We start from the raw sequence: 27,899 nt of genomic DNA, 5'->3' as shown, positions 1-27,899 counted from the left end.
AGTCATTTTGGGTAAAATAGAAGAACATAGAACGTCCATGTTTAACCAGAACCTGAGGTGAAAAGATTATTTTCCCCATCTATTAGCATCTGTGCTAACTGCTAGTTCAGATCTCTGATCCTCACTCACCACCAAAGAAAATCAACTTTATCAACATCAAGTCGATTACACACGGCGTATGGTTGGCTTAAGAGTCATTTTACACACACACACACACACACACACACACAGTAAAAGCTAAGCTAAATGCACATTGAGGCTTTTAGCATCTTATTTAAATGGTGCAGTGATTCCTTTTGAAAACCACATGTATTAACTTGGATTTGGAAGTTGTTCTGTGGGAATTTGTGCCCATTCAGTCAAATGAGCATATGTGAGTTCAGATACAGATGTTGGTTGTCAAACTCCAATTCAAACGTTTTGCATATAATGCATATATATGAAGATATTTAAGATTCCATATAAAGATATATAAATAACACTATAACCACAGGCCGGTTTGTGTTGACGTGATTTATTGTAGTAATAAAATCCACTCCTACATCTGTGTGATGTTTACAGAAACGTCACGGCGTTAAAAATACAGAAACTGGAAGCGTTTCACACCGTCAGCAGCTTCACATAGAAAATCACAACAAAACTAGAAAAATAGTTTTAATTACAAAACAACATCGTACAGGGAATGTTCCACTCACATCTCAGAGTACTGCTGTGTACATGTACATGATAAACACACACACACACACACACACACTTATACACATACACACACAGAGACAGTTATACACACACACACACACACACACACACACACACAGTTATACACACACACAGACAGTTATACACACACACACACACACACACACACACACACACACACGTGTGCATTTCTACAACTGCAAGGTTTTAAACTGCATGAATATCTTTGATAAAATATTAATAATAAAAGATTTATAACAGTGAAATAAATAAAACGTTTCATTTTGAGTGATCGGCTGTGTCTCAAATCACAGAGTGTGTGTGTAGTTCCTTGTGAGTAATGGGTTACAGTACATAGTGAGCAGGATGTGGTTTGGGACACGTCCACAGTGGACCGATGATGTGAGACAATTGCACAAATAGGGACACTTGTAATACACACACACAAACACACACACATACATGTTGACACAAACACACACACACAAACACATTTAAAACACTGTGGCAGTTTGGCAACGAGTAATATAGCAGCAACATTTAACAGTCTGTAATAAACACACACACACACACACACACATACTGATACACACGTTTCATCTTGGAATGATAATATAAAATACATTCTTTTTTTCATTTCTTCACTCTGTGTGTGTGTGTGTGTGTGTGTGTGTGTGTGTGTGTGTGTGTGTGCGTGTGTGTTAGACCAGGTGAAAGGTGTGTAAGTACATCTCCCTCCTGATCCACTCAGTGAAGTGGGTGATGTTGGCGTACACTCCTGGTCCGAGCACTTTGGAGGAACAAACCGACCCCCACGATGTCAGACCGTACAGAGACCAGTGTCCATCCGGGCCCTCACACACCAGGGGCCCCCCACTGTCACCCTGCACACAGGTACAAGAGGACACGCCTCAGTTTTGGGAATGAACACCGGTAACATGTTTTATTGTACAGTGTGTGTGTGTGTGTGTGTGTGTGTGTGTGTGTGTGAAGGGACGCAGCGCGAGTTCTGAACACTTGGTGGCGCTGGAGATCTTTCTGATATAAACATGCTTACTATGCGCTGAGGTCTCAACATCCTAAAGCGGTGAATAACAACAACCTCAACCCTAATCTTAATCCTAAACCTAACCCTAATTTTAATCCTAAACCTAAACCTAACCCTAATCTTAATCTTAATCCTAAACCAAACATTAACTCTTCCCATAACCTTAAAGTAAACTCTAATCTTCACTCTAACCCTCAACCGTATCCCTAATCTTAATCTTTACCCTAAAATTAACGTTTAATCTAACTCTTATCCTAATCTTAAATGTAACCTTAACCCCCTAACTCCATTCTCTAATCTTATCTCTAACCCCAACCCTAATTCTAACCTTAATCTTACCCCAACCTAATCTTAACCCAAACCCTAACATTAACACTTACCTTAACCTTAAAATTAATTCTAAACCCTAACCCCAATCTTAACTCCAACCCCAACTGTACCCTCAACCTTAACTTAGTCTCTCCTCTAACCCTAATTCTAACTTTAATCTCAACTCTAACCCTAATTCTAACTTTAATGTCCCCTAACCCTAATTTTAACCCTAATCTCTCCCCTAACCCTACTTCTAACTTTAATCTCAACCTTAGCCCTAATTCTAAATGTAATCTTAAACTCTAATTCTAACCTTTATCTCAATTCTAACCCTAAGTGTAATTTTGATCTCAACCCTTATCCTACTTATAACTTTAGTCTTAACCCTAATCCTAATTCTAACCTTAATCTTAACTATAAACCAAACCAAAAAAGAACTCTAACCCAATTAAACCCTAAACCTAAACCCTAAACTTCATCTCAAATCCAGCCCTAACCTCAACTTTAACTTTACTAGTTAACACTAAACCCTAATCCTAAACTTAACCTACAGTATAATCCTAAACCTAAACCCTAACCTTTATTTTTAAGGTAAAATAACGTAGATCTGTAAAAGGACCCAACATGATAATAAAACTTGATCTCTTGTACAGAACCTGATCAGCGTGATATTAAACCCTGAAGCTGAAACGTCCTCTTCAGTTCCACACAATCTCCCTACTGGCATTCAGCTCAGGTCAGAGGTTTACATACAGGTGTGATTAACAGCTATGGCATTCTGACATGAGAGGACACGTCCCAACGTTTAAACAATTCAAACCTGCGATACTTGTGTGTGTGTGTGTGTGTGTGTATGTGTGTGTGTATTACAGGTGTGTGTGTTACAGGTGTGTGTGTGTGTGGGTTACAGGTGTGTGTGTGTATTACAGGTGTGTGTGTGTGTGTTACAGGTGTGTGTGTGTGTGTGTGTGTGTGTGTGATACAGGTGTGTGTGTGTATTACAGGTGTATGTGTGTGTGTTACAGCTGTATGTAAACCTTGGAGCTGGTGTACAGTCCATGACTCACCATGCAGGAGTCGATGGTTCCGGCCTCGTACCCGGCGCAGAGCATCCGAGAGGTGATGGTCTTCATATCGAAATAAGACTGGCACTGAGACAGAGAGATCACCCTCACCACGCCCTCCTGCAGCTTAAAGGGCACTGCCCGAAATAAAGAGGGGGTCAGGTCAGCTTTCACTTGCTCTGTGTGTGTGTGTGTGTGTGTTTGTGTGTGTGTGTGAGACTCACCCCGGTTACCCATGTAACCCCAGCCGGTGATGTAGCAGTAGGTGTCGGGGGTGAGGGTGTACCCGGGCTGGGGTAAACACACGGGTCGGACGTAGCTGCTGACGTGGACGTCGGCGTCCAGCTCGATGATGCTGATGTCATAATCCACCACGGCGCGGTTATAACGCGAGTGTACCGTCACACTCTTCACACTCCACGTCTGAGTGTGTATGGACGGGTGGTCCAGGTTATTAATACCCAACACCACCCTCCACACGTCTGCACTCTCACGCCTGCACACACACACGGTAATAGACACACACACACACACTCACACACACACACACACACTGTAAGAGGTGCACAGACTCACCCCTCGAAACAGTGCGCCACAGTGAGCGCCCACCTCCGCCCGATCAGCACACACCCACAAATATGGCCGCTCTTCTCACTCTGCAGTGAGCACTGCCATGGCCAGCGCCCGGGTCTGCTGGTACGTCCTCCCAGAATCCTCTTCACCATCCGCGCCGCGGGTCTGTGGCCGCACTCTATATACACACACACACACACACACACACACACACACACACACACACACACACACACACACACACATATATATATATATATATATATATATATATATATATATACTGTATATATATATATATATATAGTGTTCCTGTAGAAACTTTAACAGAACTGCAGCTCTTTGATGGGTAGGTTGAAGTTAATTTTATTATTACTATTGTGTGTTGTGTGTGTGTGTGTGTATTAAATGTATTAAATGTGTGTTAAATGTGTGTGTGTGTTTCCTACCCTCTCTGGAACACTGAAGGGTGACCCTCTTGCGTGAGTGACAAGAATGCCTATAGCACACACACACACACACACACACATCAACCCATCAACAGAGGACCACAGCAGGGGAACCACCCAGATAACCCCAAACAGGTCCGAACTGGAACATTAAGTCTCATTAGAGGGTTAAAAACACGGCCACACCCACACTCAGCCACACCCACACCCACACTCACCCCCTCTTCTCCAACAGCCCCTGCAGTGCAGTGTTGTTCCGTCTGATCCAGTCCGGGTGAACGTGGAGCCAGCGCCTCCTCCCTGAACTGTAGCTGTCCTCCACGGCTTCCATTGAGAGAGGAGCTCTACACACACATACACACACACACACACACACACACATTACACACACCTATCTAATATAACACATCCTCCACACACAGTCTGTGAGGAAGAAACCGTGATGTATAGAAACGTTTCCACCTGGAGCAAATTTACACTCGACTGTTCGACTGTGATCACTGTGTGTGTGTGTGTGTGTGTGTTCTATTATCTACTGACCTTACCCTAAACCGAGCTGTGTGCAGGCGATGGTGCTGAGCTCCGAGTTCCACTCATCAGCACAAACCTGATACTCCACCGCCGTCCTACTGACCACCAGCACCGAACCCGAGAGAGAGACTGCAGAGAGAGAGAGAGAGAGAGAGACACTCAAACACTCTTGCTCAACATTATTTGTAATCGCATGTCCAACAAGCTCTTGCTCAGGTGTCCACAAACTTTTGCACATGGACTCCCCTCAGTTACCCACCTCCACGTTTCACAATCTACCCGTCAGCTCTTGAGAAGCTAAGCGAGGAAGGACTGACCGTTACCGTAGAGAGATGTGAGACAGGTTGATGAAAGTCTTACCGCAGTTCCACTCGTCGGAGCTGTCGGAGCAGTGCTGCTTCCCATCGCACCACAGAGTCCGGTGCACACACTCGTGGTTATTACACTCCAGCTCGTTATCATTACACACCGCTGGAACACAAACACATCAACACGTAACACACTTAAACACGTACGATTCCCGAACAGCTCTCGCCATGGGAGTCCGGTGCACATAGGACTCCTTGGTCCATGGTTCAAGGTGGGTTGGGTGGGTGCCTGGCGTAGCCGTGGACCCCGAGCACCCTTCAGACCCTTTAACGGTACAACTGCGGGGACTTCATGGAACCACCAAGGTTTTACAAAGTGCTTTCAGACTAGCCAACTGACAAAGAGTTGCAGGATGACCTGAAAGCAGCAGGGAGAGCATTTACACAGTAAACAATCAGCAATAAAGTGCACCGCAATCATCTCAGGTTTATATAGGGTTGCGTATGCGTATGAGCCCAAGAAGACCAAGCCAACAGTGAAGTATGGTGGTGGGAGCATCATGATATGGAGCTGCCACCTTAGCCAAGGTTACCAGAGCTATTTTAGGCTTTAGGGAAGGGAACAGACGTTGGTTACCTGTCCAAACAAACAGACATCATTTTCCTCTCTTGTTTGTAATGACTATATAATCGTGCACATGGAACCTACAGCAGTTCTTTTCATCCTCCAGCAGGCTACAGTCTGGAAACCCATCACAGATCATGGAGTTCTTGATGCAGGATTTATCAGAAGGACACTCAAACAACCCACGCTCGGTACATCCTACAAACAGAGAAAGAACACGAGGCCCTGCAGTCAGCTTGGGTTGGTTCATATGCTAACAAGATTCCTAGGTTGTGTGAGTGAGTGTGTGTGTGTGTTGGGCTTCACCGCAGTTCTCCTCATCGCTGTCGTCGTCGCAATCCGCGTGTCCGTCGCAGCGTTTGGCGGAGAGCACGCACCTCCCGGAGTGACACTTGAAGTGACTGGGAGAACATTCTGGAAGACGTAAGAACCAGTAAACACACACAGACATCCCACAACCTACACCAGTATGTACACCAGGTCAGAGAGCAGACGAGCACTAACCGTGGACGTCCTGGTCGGGCAGGAGACAGGGGGTGTTTTCTTGTCCATCCTCGGGAAACTGAGCACAGTCTGTACCTTCAGGCCACTGCAGTCCAACAGTGCTCAGCACGGACTCACAACGCTCCTTAGAGCTTCTACAGAGAGACCTGCATGAACAACCACAATGTGGAGAAGAGAACCAAACCTCCTGCAACCAGCCAAGGGTTTAAATGGTTTCCCTACCAAACCAGGACTTCACATTACCCTTGGGTATGTGATTACCCTTACACATTACACATTACCCTTACTGTATGCGTGGTTCACAGTGGGTACCACCATTGCAACCTGGAGAACAGGAAGTGGAAATGCTAGAACTTATATTGCAGGTAGTGGTTGTTGGCCAGGGTGTACCTGAAAGACCTGGCCAGACTGATATGCACTACAACCATCTTGGTTAGTGGACTTCACTACTGACCCATCAAGTCACAACCTTTAAGAGCCCCGGTTTATGATGACACCTTCTGCATCCCTGCAGTCTACTACCAACCTTGACACTCAAGGACCTGTAGACTGTGGTGCAGTCCATCTGCTTTTAGGTCCAGTTTGTTTTATTTGATGCCCTTCTTTCCTTGGACTACATGGCTGAGGACTTCAAACCCCTACTGCATGATGCCAAACCCCACAATTCTCATGCCCAATGACCAATACTGACACCTACTGCATCGCTGCAGACCTTAGAGCTTCTACCAAGTGTGGAGATGAGTACCAACCCCCTGCAACCAGCCTGAAGGTTTAAATCAATGCCCACTAAAGCAGGAGTTTACATTACCCTTGGGCAAGGCAGTGGTTGTTGGAAGTGAAGTACCACGAAGACCTAGCAGGACTGACATCCACTCCAACCCTGGAGCGACTTGTTTAGAGGACTTTAGCAAACCCCTACCTATCAGGTCACAGCCTTCAAGAGGAGTTTATGGTACCTACTGTAGCCGTGCAGACCTTAGAGCTTCTACAGAGAGACCTACACAAACAATCACAGTGTGGAGATGAATACCCACCCAGCCTGAAGTTTTAAATGGATCCTCACTAATCCAGGACTTCTTATTACCCTTGGGCAAGGCAGTGGTTGTTGGCAGTGAAGTACCACGAAGACCTAGCAGGACAGACATGCACTCCAACCATGGAGTTAGTGGACAACTTTGACAAACCCTTTACTACTGTCCAACTTGGTCACAACCTTCAAGAGCCCCATGTTTATGATGACACCTACTGCATCCCTGCAGACCTTAGAGCTTCTACAGCGAGACCTACACAAACAATCGCAGTAAGGAGATGAGTACCCAACCCCCTGCAACCAGCCTGAAGGTTTAAATGGATCCTCACCAAACCAGGACTTCACGTTGTCTTTGGGCAAGTCAGTGATTGTTGGCAGCAAAGTACCAGGAAGACCTGGCAGGACTGACATGCACTACAGCCATGGAGTGACTTGGTTGGAGGACTTGAAGTCTGCTGCAAACTTATAGACTCTCAAGGACCCTGTAGGCTATGGTGTGGTCCAAACCCCACAATCCTCATGCCCAATGACCAATTAGTGGAGGAAACGTAACCCCATGGGTGCAGCCGTCAACCTGGATGGATCTCTGGATGATGGATGGGAGTTCCACACCTTTCTCAATCAAGCACTAGTCCGAGTCTCAGCATGGCAATGCAGTCCTGTGGCACCCCTGGCTGGATACTAAAGGGTGACCGTCCAGCCACGCCTCACACATCATGAAAACCAATAACACCATCAACACACAAACACACACTTACCTGCAGGGTGGCACTCTCAGGTGTGTGAGCGGGTCGCACTTGGGCACCAGGACAGTGCAGGCGAAGAACATGAGGTACTTGTAGCAGGTGGTCTGGACGAGCGCAGGGAAGAGGGACGACTCCCAGCTCACTGAGCTCTCCTTCTGAGACTGGTGGCCCAGGTAGTTGGGGAAGCGTGTGGTGTTGTAGGGAAGGTTCATGCAAAGCTCCAGAGAGATCGGTTCACAGTCACCTACCACACACACACACACACACACACACACACACACACACACGCGATTCATCACGCAGTTAATGCAGACATTATACACCCGTTCCTCAAAGAGGGTTCAGTACACAAACCTACACATGCTCTGTTGACTAAAGCAATACTGTTTCCCCAGAGGAGTGAGGCTGTTATTGCTGCAAGAGGGGGAGGAGTTTAACTATTCATGCCCGTGGTTTTGGAATGGAATGCCCAACAAGCACATAATCAGGTGTCCTCATATTTTTGGTGTTATCTGATAAAACAGGTAATCAACATGTACTCACTGCAGTTGGCGCTGCTGTTGTGTGGTTCACAGTGGGCACCACCGCTGCAACCTGGAGAACAGGAAGTGGAAATGCTGGAACTAATATTGTTTAAATAATAAAAACATTTAAATAACCCGCCATCGATGCCAGCTACTCAATCCACTAGCGAGTGACAAACCAAGCTCTCAAAAAGGAACCGGCTAAAGCTAAAGCAGGCGGCTAAAAACAGAAATAGTACCTCTATACCTCAGATGGTCCATAATGGCATGGCAGGTGGGCATGATATCGTAATCTGTGCCACCTGCTGATCTATAAAACAAGTGGGCCTGTTACAAAAACCATCGCTGTTTTTATTTACGTTGTCCTGCTGTCCCAAATGTTTTGGAACGGTGGGTGTGAGTGTGCAATTTTCAGTATGAGAGGAAATTCCTTCCTGAAATAAATGAACCAATCAGACGTAAACAGTCAACAGGTCTGAGTGATTTACATTCACACACCTTTATATCATTGTGTCCACAGTGTGTGTGTGTGTGTGTGTGTGTGTGTGACAATATGACCGGCTGCTCCGGCCGTCTGTGGTGACCCTGTTCTCTGAAGAAAGGAACGTCAGGAAACCCTAAACACAATCCGGGAAGGTGTGTGTGTGTGTGGGGGGGGGGGGGGTACCCTGAATACCATCGGTTGGCACAGACCGCGCCCGGCGTGGTTCCATTATGTTGGGACTCGCTCTGGAAAATGGGTCGTCACATCACCGTCACACTGCCTCTGGGGCAGCACGCTGTATATATATATAGCTGTGTGTGTGTGTGTGTGTGTGTGTGTGTTATGTACAGCTGTGTGAGGAATTTCAGAGATGTGTGTAACTAAGGTCAGTAGAAGCAGCTGTGAGTGTGTGTGTGTGTTTAATTGTGTGTGTGCGTTTCTTTTAATGTGTTAAGCTCTGTGTTTGTGTAAATGTGTGTTGAACTGTGTGTGTGTGTGTGTGTGTGCATTTTTTGTGTGTGTAAATGTGTGTTTAACTGTTTGTGTTTAAGTGTGTGTGTGTGTGTGTGTTTCTGTAAGTGTATTTAAAGTGTATTTAGGGTGTTTGTGTGTTTGTATATTTTTCTGTGTATATACAGTGTATCACAAAAGTGAGTACACCCCTCACATTTCTGCAGATATTTAAGTATATCTTTTCATGGGACAACACTGACAAAATGACACTTTGACACAATGAAAAGTAGTCTGTGTGCAGCTTATATAACAGTGTAAATTTATTCTTCCCTCAAAATAACTCAATATACAGCCATTAATGTCTAAACCACCGGCAACAAAAGTGAGTACACCCCTAAGAGACTACACCCCTAAATGTCCAAATTGAGCATTTTCCCTCCAAAATGTCATGTGATTTGTTAGTGTTACTAGGTCTCAGGTGTGCATAGGGAGCAGGTGTGTTCAATTTAGTAGTACAGCTCTCACACACTCTCATACTGGTCACTGAAAGTTCCAACATGGCACCTCATGGCAAAGAACTCTCTGAGGATCTTAAAAGACGAATTGTTGCGCTACATGAAGATGGCCAAGGCTACAAGAAGATTGCCAACACCCTGAAACTGAGCTGCAGCACAGTGGCCAAGATCATCCAGCGTTTTAAAAGAGCAGGGTCCACTCAGAACAGACCTCGCGTTGGTCATCCAAAGAAGCTGAGTGCACGTGCTCAGCGTCACATCCAACTGCTGTCTTTGAAAGATAGGCGCAGGAGTGCTGTCAGCATTGCTGCAGAGATTGAAAAGGTGGGGGGTCAGCCTGTCAGTGCTCAGACCATACGCCGCACACTACATCAAATTGGTCTGCATGGCTGTCACCCCAGAAGGAAGCCTCTTCTGAAGTCTCTACACAAGAAAGCCCGCAAACAGTTTGCTGAAGACATGTCAACAAAGGACATGGATTACTGGAACCATGTCCTATGGTCTGATGAGACCAAGATTAATTTGTTTGGTTCAGATGGTCTCAAGCATGTGTGGCGGCAATCAGGTGAGGAGTACAAAGATAAGTGTGTCATGCCTACAGTCAAGCATGGTGGTGGGAATGCCATGGTCTGGGGCTGCATGAGTGCAGCAGGTGTTGGGGAGTTACATTTCATTGAGGGACACATGAACTCAAATATGTACTGTGAAATACTGAAGCAGAGCATGATCCCCTCCCTCCGGAAACTGGGTCGCAGGGCAGTGTTCCAGCATGATAATGACCCCAAACACACCTCTAAGACGACCACTGCTTTATTGAAGAGGCTGAGGGTAAAGGTGATGGACTGGCCAAGCATGTCTCCAGACCTAAACCCAATAGAACATCTTTGGGGCATTCTCAAGCGGAAGGTGGAGGAGCGCAAAGTCTCGAATATCCGCCAGCTCCGTGATGTCGTCATGGAGGAGTGGAAAAGCATTCCAGTGGCAACCTGTGAAGCTCTGGTAAACTCCATGCCCAGGAGAGTTAAGGCAGTTCTGGGAAATAATGGTGGCCACACAAAATATTGACACTTCAGGAACTTTCACTAAGGGGTGTACTCACTTTTGTTGCCGGTGGTTTAGACATTAATGGCTGTATATTGAGTTATTTTGAGGGAAGAATAAATTTACACTGTTATATAAGCTGCACACAGACTACTTTTCATTGTGTCAAAGTGTCATTTTGTCAGTGTTGTCCCATGAAAAGATATACTTAAATATCTGCAGAAATGTGAGGGGTGTACTCACTTTTGTGATACACTGTATATGTGTGTGTGTGTTTAGGTGTGTTTGTGTGTGTGTGTTTAGGCATGTGTGTTTAGGTGTGTGTGTGTGTGTGTGTGTGTATTTGTGTGTGTGTTTAGGTGTGTGTGTTTAACTGTGTGTGTATGTGTGTGTTGGTGTGTGTCTGTGTATATTTGTGTGTCTGTGTATGTTTCTATAAGTGTGTGTGTGTGAGTTTCTGTAAATGTGTGTGAGTTTCTATAAGTGTGTGTGTGTGTGTTTCTGTAAACGTGTGTGTGAGAGTGTGAGAGTGTGTTTTTGTAAACATGTGTGTGTGTGTGTGTGTTTCTGTAAACGTGTGTGTGTGTGAGTGTGTGTGAGTGTTTCTGTGTGTGTATTTCTGTGTGTGTTTAACCATGTGTGTGTGTGTGTGTGTGTGTGTGTTTAACCGTGTGTGTGTGTGTGTGTGTGTGTGTTTAACCGTGTGTGTGTGTGTGTGTGTGTGTGACGTACACAGTTGTTTAGTGCAGTTCTCTTCATCACTCCCGTCCTTGCAGTCGTCCTCACCGTCACATCTGAAGGCGCCAGGGATACACTGACCGTTCTTACACTCCATCAGTCCCTGTGCTTTACACGCTACACACACACACACACACACACACACACACACACACACACACACACAGAGTATTAGAAATCAGGAAGATTAGAACCCTCAGAGCTGAAGCAGTGTGATGAGAATGAGACTTACAGCAGTTCAGCTCGTCACTCTTATCCACACAGTCGTGATCTCCATCACAGAGCCACTCCAGAAGAACACAGCGTCCATCCCCACAGTGATGTTCCTTCACAGGGTCACAGTCTGCAGGTAACACACACACACACACACACACACACACACAGAAGAGATGCCATGATGAGGAACGTCCACTCCTTGAGACTGTTCTGAGCTCCTGAGCGAGTGGTGGAGGCGACACATGGAGCTTAGCATGTCTCACCATACATGGGAACCCAAAACTGGCAGGTGATAAGAAGTGGCGGTAGATTGGACAAGTGTCTGAAGGAGGGTGTGGTGATCTGGATCAGATCAGGGTTGTGCAAGCAGCAGAGGATTCACTATTCACTACTGGGGATTGGAAATGACTGAATCAGAAGATGGGGGTTAGATCTTGGTCGTATTTGAAGCAGGGAATGGTGAAAGGTGCAACAGTGACCCCTGCTGTCTGGTCATGGTGCAGACACGAGAGGCGGAGGGATACGGAGAGCATCTTCTCCACTATCGAGGGTGTCGTGCAGCCAGCAGAGGTCACCAGAGTGCTCAAGTTAATCGAGTACATTCTATATTCAGTAAAACAAACATACAGTAGGTGTCTACATACTTTTGGCCGTGTAGAGCATTAAGAGCGTACTCACTGCAGTCGCGCTCGTCGCTCAGGTCCCCACAGTCGTCGTATCCGTCACACAGCAGAGAAACGTTCACGCAGCGGCCCGTACCGCAACTGAACTCTTTATCCGAACAGACTGAAATAGAACCATGTGATTGGTCAGCCCGCGGTCACACCCGGTTCCAAAAAGAGTTGGGACAGCAGCAGAAAAATGCAAATGTAAACCTTACTGAGCTGAATTTAAAGAAAAAATATTAAAGATTTTAATGATTAACTTTGAGTCTAAATCTGAAGGCTGGAACACGTTCCATAAAAGTTGGGACGGGGCGTGGTCACCACAGCGTTCCACCATTTACATTTTTGGCATTTAGCAGATGCTTTGATCCAAGCAATTGAGAGTTAAGAGCCTTGCTCAAGGGCCCAACAGTGGCAACCTGGCAGTGTTGGGACTTGAACCAGCGACCTTTGGATTACTAGTCCAGTACCTTAACCACTAGGCCATGACGGAGTCTCGGCAGAACCTCCAACCTGGCCGTGTTTGAAGGATGGACAGTCGGGCGGCGTCTCTTCCAGCTTCAAGTGGTGGGGGCGTCACACGGAGCTTAGCGTGTCTCACCATACGTGGGAACACTGGCAGGTGAAAAGAAGTGGTGGCAGATTGGGCGTGTGTCGGGGCGTGAGGTGATTCGGGTCGCTTTGATCAGATCAGGGTTGTGCAAGCGGCAGTCTATAGGACAGCTGTAGCCTAACGGTTAAGGTGCTGGACTAGTAATCAAAAGGTCACTGGTTCAAGCCCCACCACTGCCAGGTTGACACTCTTGGGCCCTTGAGCGAGGCCCTTAACCTTCAACTGCTTAGAGAATATACTGTCACAGTACTGCTAAATGCTGAAAATGTAAATGTACCCATGATGATGGATTTTGACACTCACTGGCGTTCACTACTGGCTTTCGATCTTGCCATGTAATCTTTCAATAATATTATGGACTGTAGGTGGTGAAATCTCTACATTTCTAGTCGTTATGCATGGCAGAACGTTGTTTTTTAACTAACTTTTTCGGAACATATGTAGAAAAAATCAAAGGTTGAGAAGGTGAAACTATTAAATTAATTCTTTGTGCTGTTTTGAATTAAATACCCACCAGGGACAGATTAGAAATCACTGCTTTCTGTTGCTATCTGCATTTTACACACCGTCCCAACTTTTTTGGAGTGAAAAACATCAGCGCTTCATTTATAGTCGCACCAATAAAACAAAATAAAACCGTCAATCAAACACAGAAGAGAACAAAAGAGAAACAGAGGAGAGAGAAGAGCGGCGGCGGCGTGTGGACTCATCATCAGTGGGTGGAAACATCATCACCAAGGACAGACGGTACACGACTGCGGTCAAAAGTTTATAGACACTAGAAAGAAACGTATACGTATTTCATGGCAGTTTTGGAATTATTAAGGATTTCTCTCCAGCTGAAAATATGTGGACACCACTTCTAACTTAGCTGTTTCAGCTGTGCACAAAGCGACGGTTTGGCAGGTTCGGTGTGGAGGAACTCCAGTGACCTGCACCTTTAGGATGAATTGGAATATCAACTGTGAGCCAGACATCAGTTCTCTTCAGTGCCTGCTGTTTTGGCCGAATGAAAAACAAATTCACACACACACACACACACACACACACACACACACACTCTAAAATCTTGTGGCCAGTCTTCCAGGGAACTGGAGACTGTTATAGCTGCAAGCATCAGGCTGCAGATCCATATGAACGTACTAATGGTCGGGTGTCCACATACTTTTGGCTTCTCTGTGCCCGTATAAACGGGGCGACTCTGACTGCACTCAATAAAAGGTTAACGTGCAGCGTACTTTTAGCCAGGGTCATAGACGTGTGTGTGTGTGTGTGAGAGAGAGAGAGAGTGTGTGTGTGTGTGTGTGTGTGAGAGAGAGAGTGTGTGTGTGTGTGTGTGTGTGTTTCTCACCACAGTTGGCTTCATCACTCCAGTCATCACAGTCGTTATAACCGTTACACACCAACTTCTGAGGGACACAAATCCCCGTCATACACAGGAAACTGTCACTACCACCACACACTGCTGTAAACAACACACACACACACACACACACACACAGTCAGACATAGAACAGACTGAGAGAATAGATGATGGTGTTTATGTGTTTGTACGTGTGTGTTCATGTGTAAGTGTTCATGTTTCTGTGTGTGTGTGTGTGTGTGTTTTCATGTGTGTATGTGTGTGTGTGTATGTTCAAGTGTGTATGTGTGCATGTGTATTTGTTTGTTTGCACATGTGTGTGTATATGTGTGTATTTATGTGTGTGTGTGTATGTTCATGTACTTGTGTGTTCGAGTGTTTATCTGTGGATATGTGTGTGTGTGTGTGTTTGTATGTTCATCTGTGTGTGTGTGGGGGGGGTGTTTGTGTGTGAGTATATGTGGGTCTGTGTAGGGATGTGTGTGTGTATTTGTGAGTGTGTGTATGTTGTGTGTATGTTCATGTACTTGTGTGTGTGTTTGTGTGCATATGTATTTGTTTGTTTGCACATGTATGTGTGTGTCTATGTGTGTGTGTGTGTGTGTGTTACTCACATGCCCACTCCTTGGCGTGGCGCGGGGTGTAACAGGCGGGCTGGGGTGTGTGTGTTTTGTGTGTGTATGTGTACGTTCATGTGCGTGTGTGTATCTATGTACATGTGTGTATATGCGTGTTTGTACATGTATGTGTATAGTCGTGTGTGTGGGGTTGTGTATGTTAATGTATGTGTGTGTGTGTATGTGTGTGTGTATTTGTTTGTTTGCACATGTATGTGTGTGTGTGTCTATGTGTGTGTGTGTGTTACTCACATGCCCGCCCCTTGGCGTGGCGCGGGGTGTAACAGGCGGGCTGGGGAGGGGGTGTTGCCGTGGTGATGTTGAGGAACTGGGAGCAGCGCAGGAATTCGGGCCACGAGGCGTTAAACATCTGAAGCACCGACTCGCACCCCTCCCTCGCCGCCTCACAGAACGAGTAACAGGGTAACAGCAGGCGCCTGGGGAACAGAGAGGATTCAGGAACACAACTACCGGGATCACATCCATAACTCAACTCATCATACACCAGAGGATTCAGGAACACAACTACCGCCCCCTCCAACACGTGTGCAGTACCGACCGCTTCTTTTCACCTGCACCAGGATTCATACGGAGATCCGTATCGCGCACGGAGAGATGTTACGTGAACACACACACACACGTTTACACGCTCAGAGACTCACGTGTTGCCCCCGTCGCTCACACACTGGGGGCGGGCGATGGTGCAGCCGAACAGCATGATGTGTGAGTAACAGTTGAGCCGGTTCAGGTAGGTGAAGAACCTCAGGAACATCTCCATCTCCCCCTGCTTCACCACCGTCACCCCCGGCAACACGCCGCTCCGGTTATACGGTAACATGTAGCACTGAGGCTCGGTGATCTCCCCACACACGCCTTCAGAGAGAGAGAGACACAGAGAGAGAGACACAGAGAGAGAGAGACAGAAAAAGAGCATAAGCACAAATATTGGGACGCCTGAGTTTGTGATGATGAACGTGAACGTGAAGAATTACCCAACCCTAACCCTAACCCAACCCTAACCCAACCCTAACCCTAGGGGTAAGGTGTTAGTGTTGGGGTTAGGGCTAGGGGTAGGGTTAGGGTTTAGAGGTTTGGAGTAAGGGTTTAGGGTTAGAAGGTTATGATTAGGGTTAGGGGGTTAGAGTTAGGGGTCCGAGATCCAGACAGAGTTCTTCCACGTGTTTGTTTGTGGTTATCAGAAGTGGCTGCTGAGAGTTAAAAGAGTCCAGGGACCCAGACCTGAATATTAGAGGCGCCCCCACCGAAATGTGATGTGAGGTTTCAGTCACAGAACAGGACGAGTTACCGCAGTAACAGATCAAGAACCTCACACAGGGGGATGTGAACTTATGACCTACACGCCATGTTTGTGCTTACGAGTTCATCTGTCTCAGACGCCGAGACACGATCAGACACGCCGTCCAGACGGGCAGACGGGACGAACCGAGGAGACGTACTGTTTTAGAGGTTATACACACACACACACACACACACACTTACACACACACACACACTCACTTACACACACACTCAGATCAGGATTCCAGTCACAGTCGTGGTGAAGAACGTCCTCTCTGAATAAGGGCAAAAACGAAGTTTCTATCCGTCTTCTGTCTCTCAGCGTCCACACACACACACACACACACTCACACACACACACACACACACACACACACACACACACACACACTGAGTAAAGAGAAAAACACACTGTCCTTAAGCGTCCTGACAGAACTAACGTCGGAGTGTGTATCACCTGCACATCACACAGACAAACGGAGTGTGTACATCTGATTTAGTGCTGCTGGATAGAGGATGAGAGCGAGACAGAAAGACAGACAGACAGAGAGAGAGAGACAGAGAGAGAGACTGACAGAAACAGAGAGATTTATTTTTTTAAATACTGAATTATTCAGGGGCATCGTGGTGGCTTGGTGAGACAGCAAGAAGGTCCTGGGTTCGATTCCCAGGTGGAGCAGTCCGGGACCTTTCTGGCACCAGCAGCCCTGATTAGGATAAGCAGTTTAAAGTGAGTGAGTGAGTGAATCATTCAGTCAGAGTTGGTGATTTGGGGTTCAAATCCCAGTAGTGCTATCAGCCTGTCGGGCGTCTGCATGGACATTGTTGGCTTATGTCTGAGGGTGGGTGGCTGAAACAGCCGAGCCATTGGGAGACACACTTGACTTGTCGGTGCGCTCTCAGTGCAGGTCACAAGCCCTGATAAGGCAGTAGAGGCAGTCTGATGCTGAGATGAAGCCACGTGATTGGCTGACTGAAGCGTGACATGTTCCTAATAAAGTGGACACGGAGTGTGTGTGCCTCTCGCGAGCGTGCGTGGGCCCTAGAAGAACGTCTGATCTTACCGGCGTCGGCGATGGCACCGGTGGGTTCGACGCTCGGCAGAGCGCTCACGGTAGAGAAACCGGTCGGCCAATCAGCACTCGGCGTCCATGACGACGGCGACGATGATGGTGAAGACGGTGATGAGTCGAGGGCGGTGGGGTCAGCAGACGTCGTGGCGATGGGTGTAACCGTAGCAGTGTCATTGACGAAGGCGCTTCCATCCGTAGTGACGCCCACAAGTGGAGCGACGGTCGCCATGGTGATGTCGGTTCCCGAGAAGGAGGCGGGATCGTCGGAGTCCAGCAGCCCATTCCCAAAAATTCCTGAAACACAACGTTCATAAAACATCCATTACTGCACATCTGGAATGATTCAATTCCAAAAATTATGGAAGGGCTATCCATAAGATTTGGGTGTGTGTCTATGGGAATCTGTGCCCATCTAGTTAGAGGAGGTTTTAAAAGGTCAGGTAACTAACAGGGTGGAGTTCAGGCCACCAGAGTTCATTTATATTTTTGTCAACCCATAAAGACACGGATGTATTTGCATTCCCAATTTAGTCGTATCCAATTCCCTGATAGTATTTCCCCTCTACTGCTGCAGACCTCCACTCCTGACCGAGGAAGCACCGACCGCTTCTTTTCACCTGCACCCGGGTTCATACAGAGATCCCTATAGCGCACAGAGAGTCACGCACTGCTATCCATTATCCCCCGTCTCTGTGCAGCACCATCGATCAGCCACCAGAGGGCGTAACTGCAGCAGTTCCCACCCTCGGATGAGCCCGACCGGTTGGTAGGAGAGCTGAGATTCGAACCCATGAGTTTGAGATGAATAATATATGTATTATATAAGTATATAATATAAATAATGTTATATAAATCAAAAATGAACAAACACAATGAGATGAGAACATGAAGTGAAAAAGACATGACCTGCTAAAATAATGAACCATTAAAGAACAAAAACAAATAAATAAATAAATGAATGAATAAATAAATAAATTAACAAATTAATAAATTAATAAATTAATAAATAAATAAATAAAAATAAATAAATAAATAAAGGATTGATAAATTCAAGTCGTTTAAGGAGGCGGCGAGCGAGTGAATCTGCTCCTCGTTTCATCTCACATCAGCTTCTATATTCACACACTGACAGCTGAGGAACCTGCGGAGACACGCCGGCTATATTTACACACACACACACACACACACACACACACACACACTCTATCTGCTAAATGATTTAACTGTTCCATTAGAACGGCTGGTCACACCAGTACAACATGGAGCTCCACACAGTCCCACAGCAGCTCCATTCCACTCTGTACAAGCTCTACACTCCTGGATTTAAGCGCTTTATCTCATTCTTAATCCTCCACCATCTGGAGCTGTTACCACACACACACACACACACAAACACACACACAAACACACAGGGTGAAGAGATGTGTATCTGGAGTTAAATTGCTGTAGTTCCCGGACTTTACATTGGCAGTTTCATGGTATTTAAACTGGCGCAGGAACCTCTTGATGGTGTATGGGGGGAAGGGGGGGCACAGGACAACCGGAATGTTTCTCATTGGTCAGGAGCTTCTTACCCCCCCAGACGCTCCATTCGTTAACTGGGGAGAACATAGAAGGACATTGACGTTTTCCTGGTGTTTTAATGCACCCCCCCAATTTAGTTGTATCCAATTCCCAATTCCAATTCACCTCTACTGCTGCAGACCTCCCCTCCTGACCGTAGCGGTGCTACTTTCCCTGACGTTGAGCTTCCACGTGCATCCACTGTTCCATGCTGATGATGCTGTTTGTTCATGTTTGACAGTCTGTACCATGAGTTATAAAAAAACACACGTTTTCTATTCAGAACAGAACATGTGTGTGTGTGTGTGTGTGTGTGTGTGTGTGTGTGGGATGATGATGACGATCAGGAAGTGTGTGTCACTGCATCCGATTTAACACTCATTTATCGCATCACCCGCTGAGGAACATGAACATGAGTGAGATACACACACTATACACACACACACACACACACATTCATAATGTAATACACACACACACACACACGTACACACACATTCATAATGTAATACAAACACACATTATATACACACACACACAGTGTTTTTAATTCACTCTTTCATCAGTCGTTCCTCCTCAGTAAGCACTTCATCCTGATTAGAGTGGTGCTGGATCTAACACTCACCTGACCAATACACCTACTGCATGCAGATGAAAGGTGTGAGATTACTGAAGTACCTGGAGAAAACTCACACAGACAGGACAGGACTATGTGTGCATGTGTATAGTGTGTATGTATAGTGTGTGTGAATGTGTGTGTGTATTACATTATAAATGTGTGTGTGTGTGTGTGTGTGTATAGTGTGTATAGTGTGTGTATGTGTGTGTGTTACCTGTGAATGCCAGCAGTAGGGTGAGCAGACAGACGATGGCACACACACAGGGCAGGAGGATCAGTAGGAGCTTCAGGAGCTTGGTGGAGTCGAGTTTGTGTGAGCATGCGTCCCCCATCACCTGCGCATCAGCACCCCAAACCTGCACACACACACACACACACACACAATCAGGAACACAGCCGACAGACCCTGAGTGTTGTCTGGAGTGGTGTAAAGCACAGCACTGTTGGACTCTGTGAGTGAGTTTAACCCTGTCTAACACATTTATGATGAATCAGAAAGCTGACCGTGAGACAGGCCTGGTGTCAGGATGAAACAGCAGTCTCACACACACTGAAGCTCTCGCGTCTGAGTGGAAGCTGATCCCATCAGTCCTGTTCTGAAACCCATCACAGACTGGTAGAGCAGTGAAGGAGAACCCTCAGCGTGTGAGGTTGGGGCGTCTACATACTTCTGACACCTTTAATCTGATCATGTGATCAGCAGCACCGCTCTGTCGGATCTTTCATCTGCGTGGGGTCACTTTGTTTTTGGCAGCATCAAAGTGAAGCTGCGCTGAATGCAGCCATTGTTGAAGATGAAAGCAAAGCATTTGATGAGCTGAGATTGGAACACATACCCTTATCACTGCCCCCCACCCCCGCCCGGTGCTAATGAGCTTCTGGTCTGGGCCGCCGGAGCGTGAGCAGCACTCGCAGGTCCACACGCCAGATGTAAGTATAGCGGAGGATAAATATAGAACTCAGGAGCTGATGCTGATAAAAGATCTGTCCAAATTTAACACTGGTCCCTCCTGCTGCACCCCGGGGGGGGGGAAGGGGTTGAACTGGAGGGATGGAGGGGGGGCAGGAAGCAGCAGAAGGTCAGCAGGGCCATGTTTCATTCAACAAGTCAAATTCCAAACCCCCCCAAACCTCATAAAAATCTACGTAATTATTCAACAATAATATACATTTAAATAATAATAATAATAATAAAATAAATAACAATATAATAATAAAATAAATAAAAATATAATAATAAAATAAATAAAAATATAATAATAATAATAATAAAATAAATAAAAATATAATAATAATAATATACATCAAAATATAATAATAATATAAATAAAAATATAATAATAATAATAATATACATCAAAATATAATAATAATAAGTAATAAGTATAAAAATATTAATAATTATAATAAAAATAAATAATACTAGAACAATAAATGTAATAATAATAATAAAAATAAAAAATATAACAGAATAACAAATATAATAATTATATTAGAAATAAAAATATAATAATAAAAATATTATAATAATGCTAGTAAATATAATATATAAATATACTCATAAAATGTCAATATAAAAACAGATATAATAGTAATAATAAATATATTTAATAAATAAATATAATAAATAAATAATAATAATGGTTATACATATAATAATATTAATATAATAGTAATAATAACAATAATATGATAATAATAAAACTACTACTACAAATAATAATTATTATACCAATGAATATAATAATCATAAATTTATAATAAATATAATAATAAGAATAATTGTAATAAATAATAATAATAACAACAATAACAATTATTATTATTAATAATAATAATAATAATAATAATAAACATATATGATAATAGTTCTGATCTATAATGTATATATAATATATATATAATGAACGGTACCTGGTTTCTGGGTAGGATTGGTTAGTCTCGCGCTCCCCGGTAACGCTCACACATGACCGGCTCGCGCTGAGTAAATAAGTCGGTACCGGGAGAAGGTGCACGCGCGCGCACACACGCACCTCGCGAATGAGGAGCTCGCGCTCCGGACCTGCTGTATAAAAGGCGCTCGGGGTCTCGAGAGCGCGCGCTGGGTCCTAAACACCGCGAGCACCGGAGCCACGCGCACCAGAGACTCCGCTCACCTGCAGCCACCAGAGCAGCGGTTAATACCCGTTACTGTACAACACACAGAGGGGTGTGCTCCCCTCTAATAACGTTCAACACACGGTGTGGTGCAAAAGTTTGTGCTCCCCTCATACATGTACAGGTACAAACACCCGGTACCGGTAATCTACCGGCTTTTACAAAATCACTGCACGTGCAAAACATCATTTCTTATTTTATATTTCGCTTTTTAAAATAATGTTACAATATATGTTAAAACTTCTGACACACTTACATAGTCCCACACTGTGTGCGCGTGTGTGTGTGTGTGTGTGTGTGTGTATGTGTGTGTGTGTGTGTATCCGGGGTGTGTTAGGACCCGGGGGCCCCTCCGGTTGGGGAGTCTATTTTTAAGCAGGTATGTTTCTACTTCACACTTTCCACAGACCCAGAACCGACTGACCTTATTTTTAGGGAGGAAAATCCGGGGTGGCTGCAAATAGTCTCCCCAGTTACACCAGTTACTCCACCCAGTTACACCAGTTACTCCACCCAGTTACACCAGTTACACCACCCAGTTACTCCTACAGTTACTTCCACAGTTACTCCACCCATGGCTGGATTACTGACCGGGCCAGTGGGGCCAGCGCCCAGGGGCCCTTGAGGTCAGGGGGCCCCGGGTTGGCCTTGGCCCAAAACATTTTGCGATGCCTATCAACATTTATGATACAATATATTTTTATTACCGAGGGCCCTCCATTTTAAGGATCCTCTGACTATTAGGGACTTTGACCCCAGGGCCTCTTGGGGGCCCTAGCCATGCTTTTGGGGCCCCTAGCCATGCTTTTGGGGTCCCTAGCCATGCTTTTGGGCCCTAGCCATGCTTTTGGGGGCCCTAGCCATGCTTTTGGGCCCCTTATGAAAATGGATGAGGCGTTGTGGCACTGCTCTGACTTCGACTTCTGGCTATTAGGGGTCCTAGGAAAGAGGGGGGCATATTTTTAGAGGGCCCTGGTTATGAGAGCCCCTACCAGGGGGCCTTAGAGAAGAGCAGGGCATACCATTAGAGGGCCCTTGATCATGAGGGCCCCTGCTATGGGGCCCTTGACTTCCATAGAAGTCGTTTACCATGGCTCCTTGACTTTCTAGGGACCTACAAATTGCCAGGCAAGCTACCATATTTCATAACAGACGTTTTGTTGCAAATATGTGATTCAGGCCCTTAATTAATGTTCCTGAATTTATATTGTTTCAAAATTATTATGTTCAATTTCTCTTAAGCGCAGAGACACAAATTAATTTAGCAATTTTGCAATTATTTAAATTTAAGACAGGGGCCCAGACTATCCTTAATCCGTCCTTGACTCCACCCAGTTACACCAAACATTTACACCAACCAGTTACACCACCCAGTTACTCCACACAGCACACAGGTACTACCCTTAGTTACACCACCCAGTTACTCCCACAGTTACACCAGTTTCTCTCCTCAGTTACTCCACCCAGTTACACCACCCAGTTACTCCCACAGTTACACCACCCAGTTACTCCCACAGTTACACCATCCAGTTACACAATTACTCCCACAGTAACACCAGCCAGTTACTTTTCCCAGTTACTCTCCCCAGTTACACCAACCAGTTACAACATTCAGTTACTCCACCATCCACTCCATTAGCAAGAGAATTACCAGTCAGGATGGAACCCTTGAAAGAATTCTGACGTCCTGGGACTTTGGTTACAAAACAGAACGGTTACAAAAACATCCAGTGAGCGGCAGTTCTGCAGATGGAAACCTTGCTGATGAGAGAAGTCAGATTAGAACCAGCCCTATTTACAGTGCCTTGCAAAAGTATTCAGCCCCCTTGAACTTTTCAACCTTTTGCCACATTTCAGGCTTCAAACATAATGATATGAAATTGTAATTTTTTGTGAAGAATCAACAACAAGTGGGACACAATCGTGAAGTAGAACGAAATTTATTGGATATTTTAAACTTTTTTTAGAAATAAAAAACTAAAAAGTGGGGCGTGCAATATTATTCAGCCCCTTTACTTTCAGTGCAGCAAACTCACTCCAGAAGTTCAGTGAGGATCTCTGAATGATCCAATGTTGACCTAAATGACTGATGGTGATAAATAGAATCCACCTGTGTGTAATCAAGTCTCCGTATAAATGCACCTGCTCTGTGATAGTCTCAGAGTTCTGTTTAAAGCGCAGAGAGCATCATGAAGACCAAGGAACACACCAGGCAGGTCCGAGATACTGTTGTGGAGAAGTTTAAAGCCGGATTTGGATACAAAAAGATTTCCCAAGCTTTAAACATCTCAAGGAGCACTGTGCAAGCGATCATATTGAAATGGAAGGAGTATCAGACCACTGCAAATCTACCAAGACCCGGCCGTCCCTCTAAACTTTCAGCTCAAACAAGGAGAAGACTGATCAGAGATGCAGCCAAGAGGCCCATGATCACTCTGAATGAACTGCAGAGATCTACAGCTGAGGTGGGAGACTCTGTCCATAGGACACAATCAGTCGTACACTGCACAAATCTGGCCTTTATGGAAGAGTGGCAAGAAGAAAGCCATTTCTCAAAGATATCTATAAAAAGTCACCTGGGAGACACACCAAACATGTGGAAGAAGGTGCTCTGGTCAGATGAAACCAAAATCGAACTTTTTGGCCACAATGCAAAACGTTATGTTTGGCGTAAAAGCAACACAGCTCATCACCCTGAACACACCATCCCCACTGTCAAACATGGTGGTGGCAGCATCATGGTTTGGGCCTGCTTTTCTTCAGCAGGGACAGGGAAGATGGTTAAAATTGATGGGTGGAGATGGATGGAGCCAAATACAGGACCATTCTGGAAGAAAACCTGTTGCAGTCTGCAAAAGACCTGAGACTGGGACGGAGATTTATCTTCCAACAAGACAATGATCCAAAACATAAAGCAAAATCTACAATGGAATGGTTCACAAATAAACGTATCCAGGTGTTAGAATGGCCAAGTCAAAGTCCAGACCTGAATCCCATCGAGAATCTGTGGAAAGAGCTGAAAACTGCTGTTCACAAACGCTCTCCATCCAACCTCACTGAGCTCGAGCTGTTTTGCAAGGAAGAATGGGCAAAAATTTCAGTCTCTCGATGTGCAAAACTGATAGAGACATACCCCAAGCGACTTGCAGCTGTAATCGCAGCAAAAGGTGGCGCTACAAAGTATTAACGCAAGGGGGCTGAATAATATTGCACGCCCCACTTTTCAGTTTTTTATTTCTAAAAAAAGTTTAAAATATCCAATAAATTTCGTTCCACTTCACGATTGTGTCCCACTTGTTGTTGATTCTTCACAAAAAATTACAATTTCATATCGTTATGTTTGAAGCCTGAAATGTGGCAAAAGGTTGAAAAGTTCAAGGGGGCTGAATACTTTTGCAAGGCACTGTACATGGACACAAGGAACGCGTAATCAGTGAGGAGGGATCAGAAGGCCACGTCCCAGCGTTTAGTGGTAGAACGTTCTACACCATCACATCAATCATCTAAAGATGATGATTCCTCCCAGCTGCTCCAGTTAAGCATCACCACAGCAGATAATTTATCTGTTTAACCACGTCAATCATCTACTCCAGAAAAATCTTCAGTCATTCAGTTACAGAAACGCTGGACACCATAAGAACGTTTCACTGACCGCTCTGTCCACGTCAGGAGAACATCGGGTCTGGTGCCACCCAGAAACAGGAGAAGACCAACAGATCCAGCACTGGCACCAGAGAGGCTTTTTTTCTTTAATGGTTTTCTCATCACACTTTTGCTTCCAGTTTCCTCGACCACACAAACCCAGAAGGTTCCATCATCAGGAACCACAATTCCTCGAACGTAGGACTTTCACAGACGTTCCTCATCCTCACCAGACCCACGTCCTTCACCTCGTGGTTTCACCGAAATAACGGAAATACGAGTGGAGCTCAGACCTCCAGGTCATGAACCGGAGACGAACAAAAATAACGACAAGTAAAAACACAGCAGGACCGAGTCGTGTCAAATGTATGTGGACAGCACTTTTTACAACAGACTCTGTCCTAAAGCAGCTTCACAGATGCCAGGACTGAAGACACCACAGTTTTCCTCCAGATGAACGTTCTTCTTGTGGAGTGCCTTGAAGACGACCACTTTACAGTCTTCTCTTTGTTAAAGTGGAATCAGGAAGGTCAGTGGAACATTTCTAAACAACTTCAGGTCCTGAGATCATCTGAACAAACACTCGTGGCTTCATGCTGAGATGAAAACGATACACGAGGTTCCTGATGTTCCTGTAAAACTGCTGCAGAATCTTCAGCTGGTCCACAAACCCACATGAACTTCTGCAGAGACCTGGACCACACACCCGGATCCATCAGGAGAAAGTTCACCGAGGATGAGAGGACGAGAGTGGACAAAACTAGGGCGGTTATTTCTTCTCAGTTCTCTCTGTAGGGGCTGGACTCGGTCAGCCTGGATTATAGATATTATATATATATATATATATTATAGATTATAGAAGATCCCCTGAACCTCCAAACTGAAGAAGAGCTGGTCAGGGTCCAGAGCTGCCCAGAACCTCTGGAATGAAAGCAGGACCGGTCCACCTCAGGCCATAACACTCTCACTCACTTTGGAAGGTATAAGAGTACTGAATGGAAGGCCTTTCCGGGCAGACACGGGGAGAACATGCAAAACTCCTCACAGAAATCAATCCCAGGTCCTGTGAGCCGGAACTCATGTTACCAGCTAAACAACTGCGCCACCCACAGGCTAAAACCAGGCATCCAGAATCAAATAAACTTAACATGCATTGTTTGTTCATTTACTCCCAGCATGATCAGGGTCGCTGTGGATCTGGAGCCTACCCAGAAACACTGGCTGCAAATTGGGAATTCACCCTGAACAGAACACCGAACATCACTTGATATTAATTCATCACCATTAAAATGAATAATGTTTGAGTGGGTGCTGCACACGAGCGTAAAACCTGAGGATCTGGGCACTTTGTTTTTGACTAGGATGACGTGGTGTTTTGTTTTTAAAGATAAATAAATAAATAGATTAAGGGTTTTATGTAGTTCCCTCATGTGCTGCTTATTTTAAAATCTTTAATTCCGATTAAAACCAAAAAGAGTTAAAGAATCTACAAAACAGCTTCAGCAAATAAATAATAATATAATAATAATAATAATAATATAATAATAATAATATAATAATAATAATCATAAAAAACAATATAATAATAATAATATAATAATAATATAATAATAATATAATAATCAAATAATAATAATAATCAAATAAAATAATAATAATTAAATAAAATAATAATAACAATAATCAAGTAATAACAATAATAATTATAATAATAATAATCAAATAATAATAAAAAATAAATAAATAAATAAATAATAATATTCGCAGTGCTTACAGAAACTTGAGTCTGAAGTTTGTTTCAATGAAACTGAAATGTACTGCTAATGTACATGTCACTACCTCATGAACCATTGTACCATCTATTCACCATCATGTACTAACACTTGTCTTTAGTCCTGTCTTCTAATTACTTGTTTAGATTAGGGATAATTAGGAATATCTTTTGTAGTTATTTATTATAGGATTTTTTGTATTTATTGTTGTATTTACACTGTTTTGTCTTGCACTTTTTGTACCGTGTTACACCGTGATCCTAGAGGAACGCTGTTTCGTTTCAATATGTACTTGTATGTAGCTGAAATGACAATAAAACCTCTCTGACTCTGAAATAAATACAATAATTTAAATCTAAATAAAATAAATGAATTTAAATGTAATTTAAATGTAAATAAAATAAAATAATCAGTTTAATTGTCCTTTTTTCGGACCTGCAGCGTTTCTGTAGAACAATCAGAAGAAAGAATCTGAACTTACCGCGGGGTGTAGGTGTGGCGCTTCCTCAGGGTTCGAGCCGCGCAGTTGATCAGTAGAACTCATGCACTGGTAGAGAAAGGAGAAGAGAGACCAGAACCAGCAGAAGAACCACAGAGGAACCAGCAGAAGAACCAGGAGAAGAACCACAGAGGAACCAGCAGAAGAACCAGGAGAA

General features: G+C 44.7%; 2 protein-coding genes and 1 long non-coding RNA gene across 6 annotated transcripts in view; 1 reads left to right on the top strand and 2 right to left on the bottom strand.

The window, feature by feature from the left end:
• The window catches only part of LOC134333832 (NLR family CARD domain-containing protein 3-like), a 560,375-nt gene that overhangs the window by 386,205 nt on the left and 146,271 nt on the right, over positions 1-27,899 (bottom strand). The window lies entirely within an intron of this gene.
• Positions 21-3,275, top strand: LOC134333439 (uncharacterized). 2 transcript variants are annotated; one of them, XR_010015380.1, is made up of 3 exons: positions 21-57; positions 1,410-1,593; positions 3,085-3,275. It is a non-coding gene; the product is annotated as an uncharacterized LOC134333439 (long non-coding RNA). The 2 variants fall into 2 exon arrangements; XR_010015379.1 differs by lacking the exon at positions 21-57 and adding an exon at positions 100-176 and having other exon boundaries at positions 1,405-1,593.
• Positions 499-27,899, bottom strand: corin (corin, serine peptidase). Of its 3 annotated transcripts, none has more exons than XM_063015347.1 (22): positions 27,725-27,899; positions 19,887-20,028; positions 17,482-17,784; positions 15,781-15,991; positions 15,371-15,555; positions 14,490-14,603; positions 12,539-12,646; positions 11,877-11,987; positions 11,639-11,761; positions 8,433-8,483; positions 7,902-8,133; positions 6,114-6,259; positions 5,916-6,023; positions 5,694-5,807; positions 5,037-5,147; positions 4,691-4,805; positions 4,364-4,489; positions 4,146-4,195; positions 3,700-3,874; positions 3,348-3,619; positions 3,127-3,260; positions 499-1,583 (listed from the first exon to the last, which is right to left on the bottom strand). In XM_063015347.1, the coding sequence occupies exons 1-22, from the start codon at positions 27,785-27,787 to the stop codon at positions 1,401-1,403; spliced, it is 3,177 nt and encodes a 1,058-aa protein (XP_062871417.1). In that variant the 5' UTR covers positions 27,788-27,899; the 3' UTR covers positions 499-1,400. The 3 variants fall into 3 exon arrangements, with proteins under 3 accessions (XP_062871417.1, XP_062871418.1, XP_062871419.1); XM_063015348.1 differs by lacking the exon at positions 27,725-27,899 and adding an exon at positions 21,587-21,675; XM_063015349.1 differs by lacking the exons at positions 17,482-17,784; positions 19,887-20,028; positions 27,725-27,899 and adding an exon at positions 16,641-16,901.

Source organism: Trichomycterus rosablanca, chromosome 19, assembly GCF_030014385.1.
Source record: "Trichomycterus rosablanca isolate fTriRos1 chromosome 19, fTriRos1.hap1, whole genome shotgun sequence".
NCBI lineage: Eukaryota > Metazoa > Chordata > Actinopteri > Siluriformes > Trichomycteridae > Trichomycterus > Trichomycterus rosablanca.
The sequence above is the reverse complement of the archived record's forward strand: the minus strand, read 5'-3'. Positions and strand labels throughout refer to the sequence as shown.

Excerpts from the sequence above, each read along its gene's own strand:
- corin (XM_063015347.1), bottom strand. The coding sequence starts at position 27,787 with ATGAGTTCTACTGATCAACTGCGCGGCTCGAACCCTGAGGAAGCGCCA. Across the intron at positions 6,260-7,901 it reads CTGAGAGTGCCACCCTGCAG|GTCTCTCTGTAGAAGCTCTA; the intron begins GTAAGTGTGTGT and ends TTGTTCATGCAG. Across the intron at positions 4,490-4,690 it reads TGCACACAGCTCGGTTTAGG|AGCTCCTCTCTCAATGGAAG; the intron begins GTAAGGTCAGTA and ends ATGTGTGTGTAG.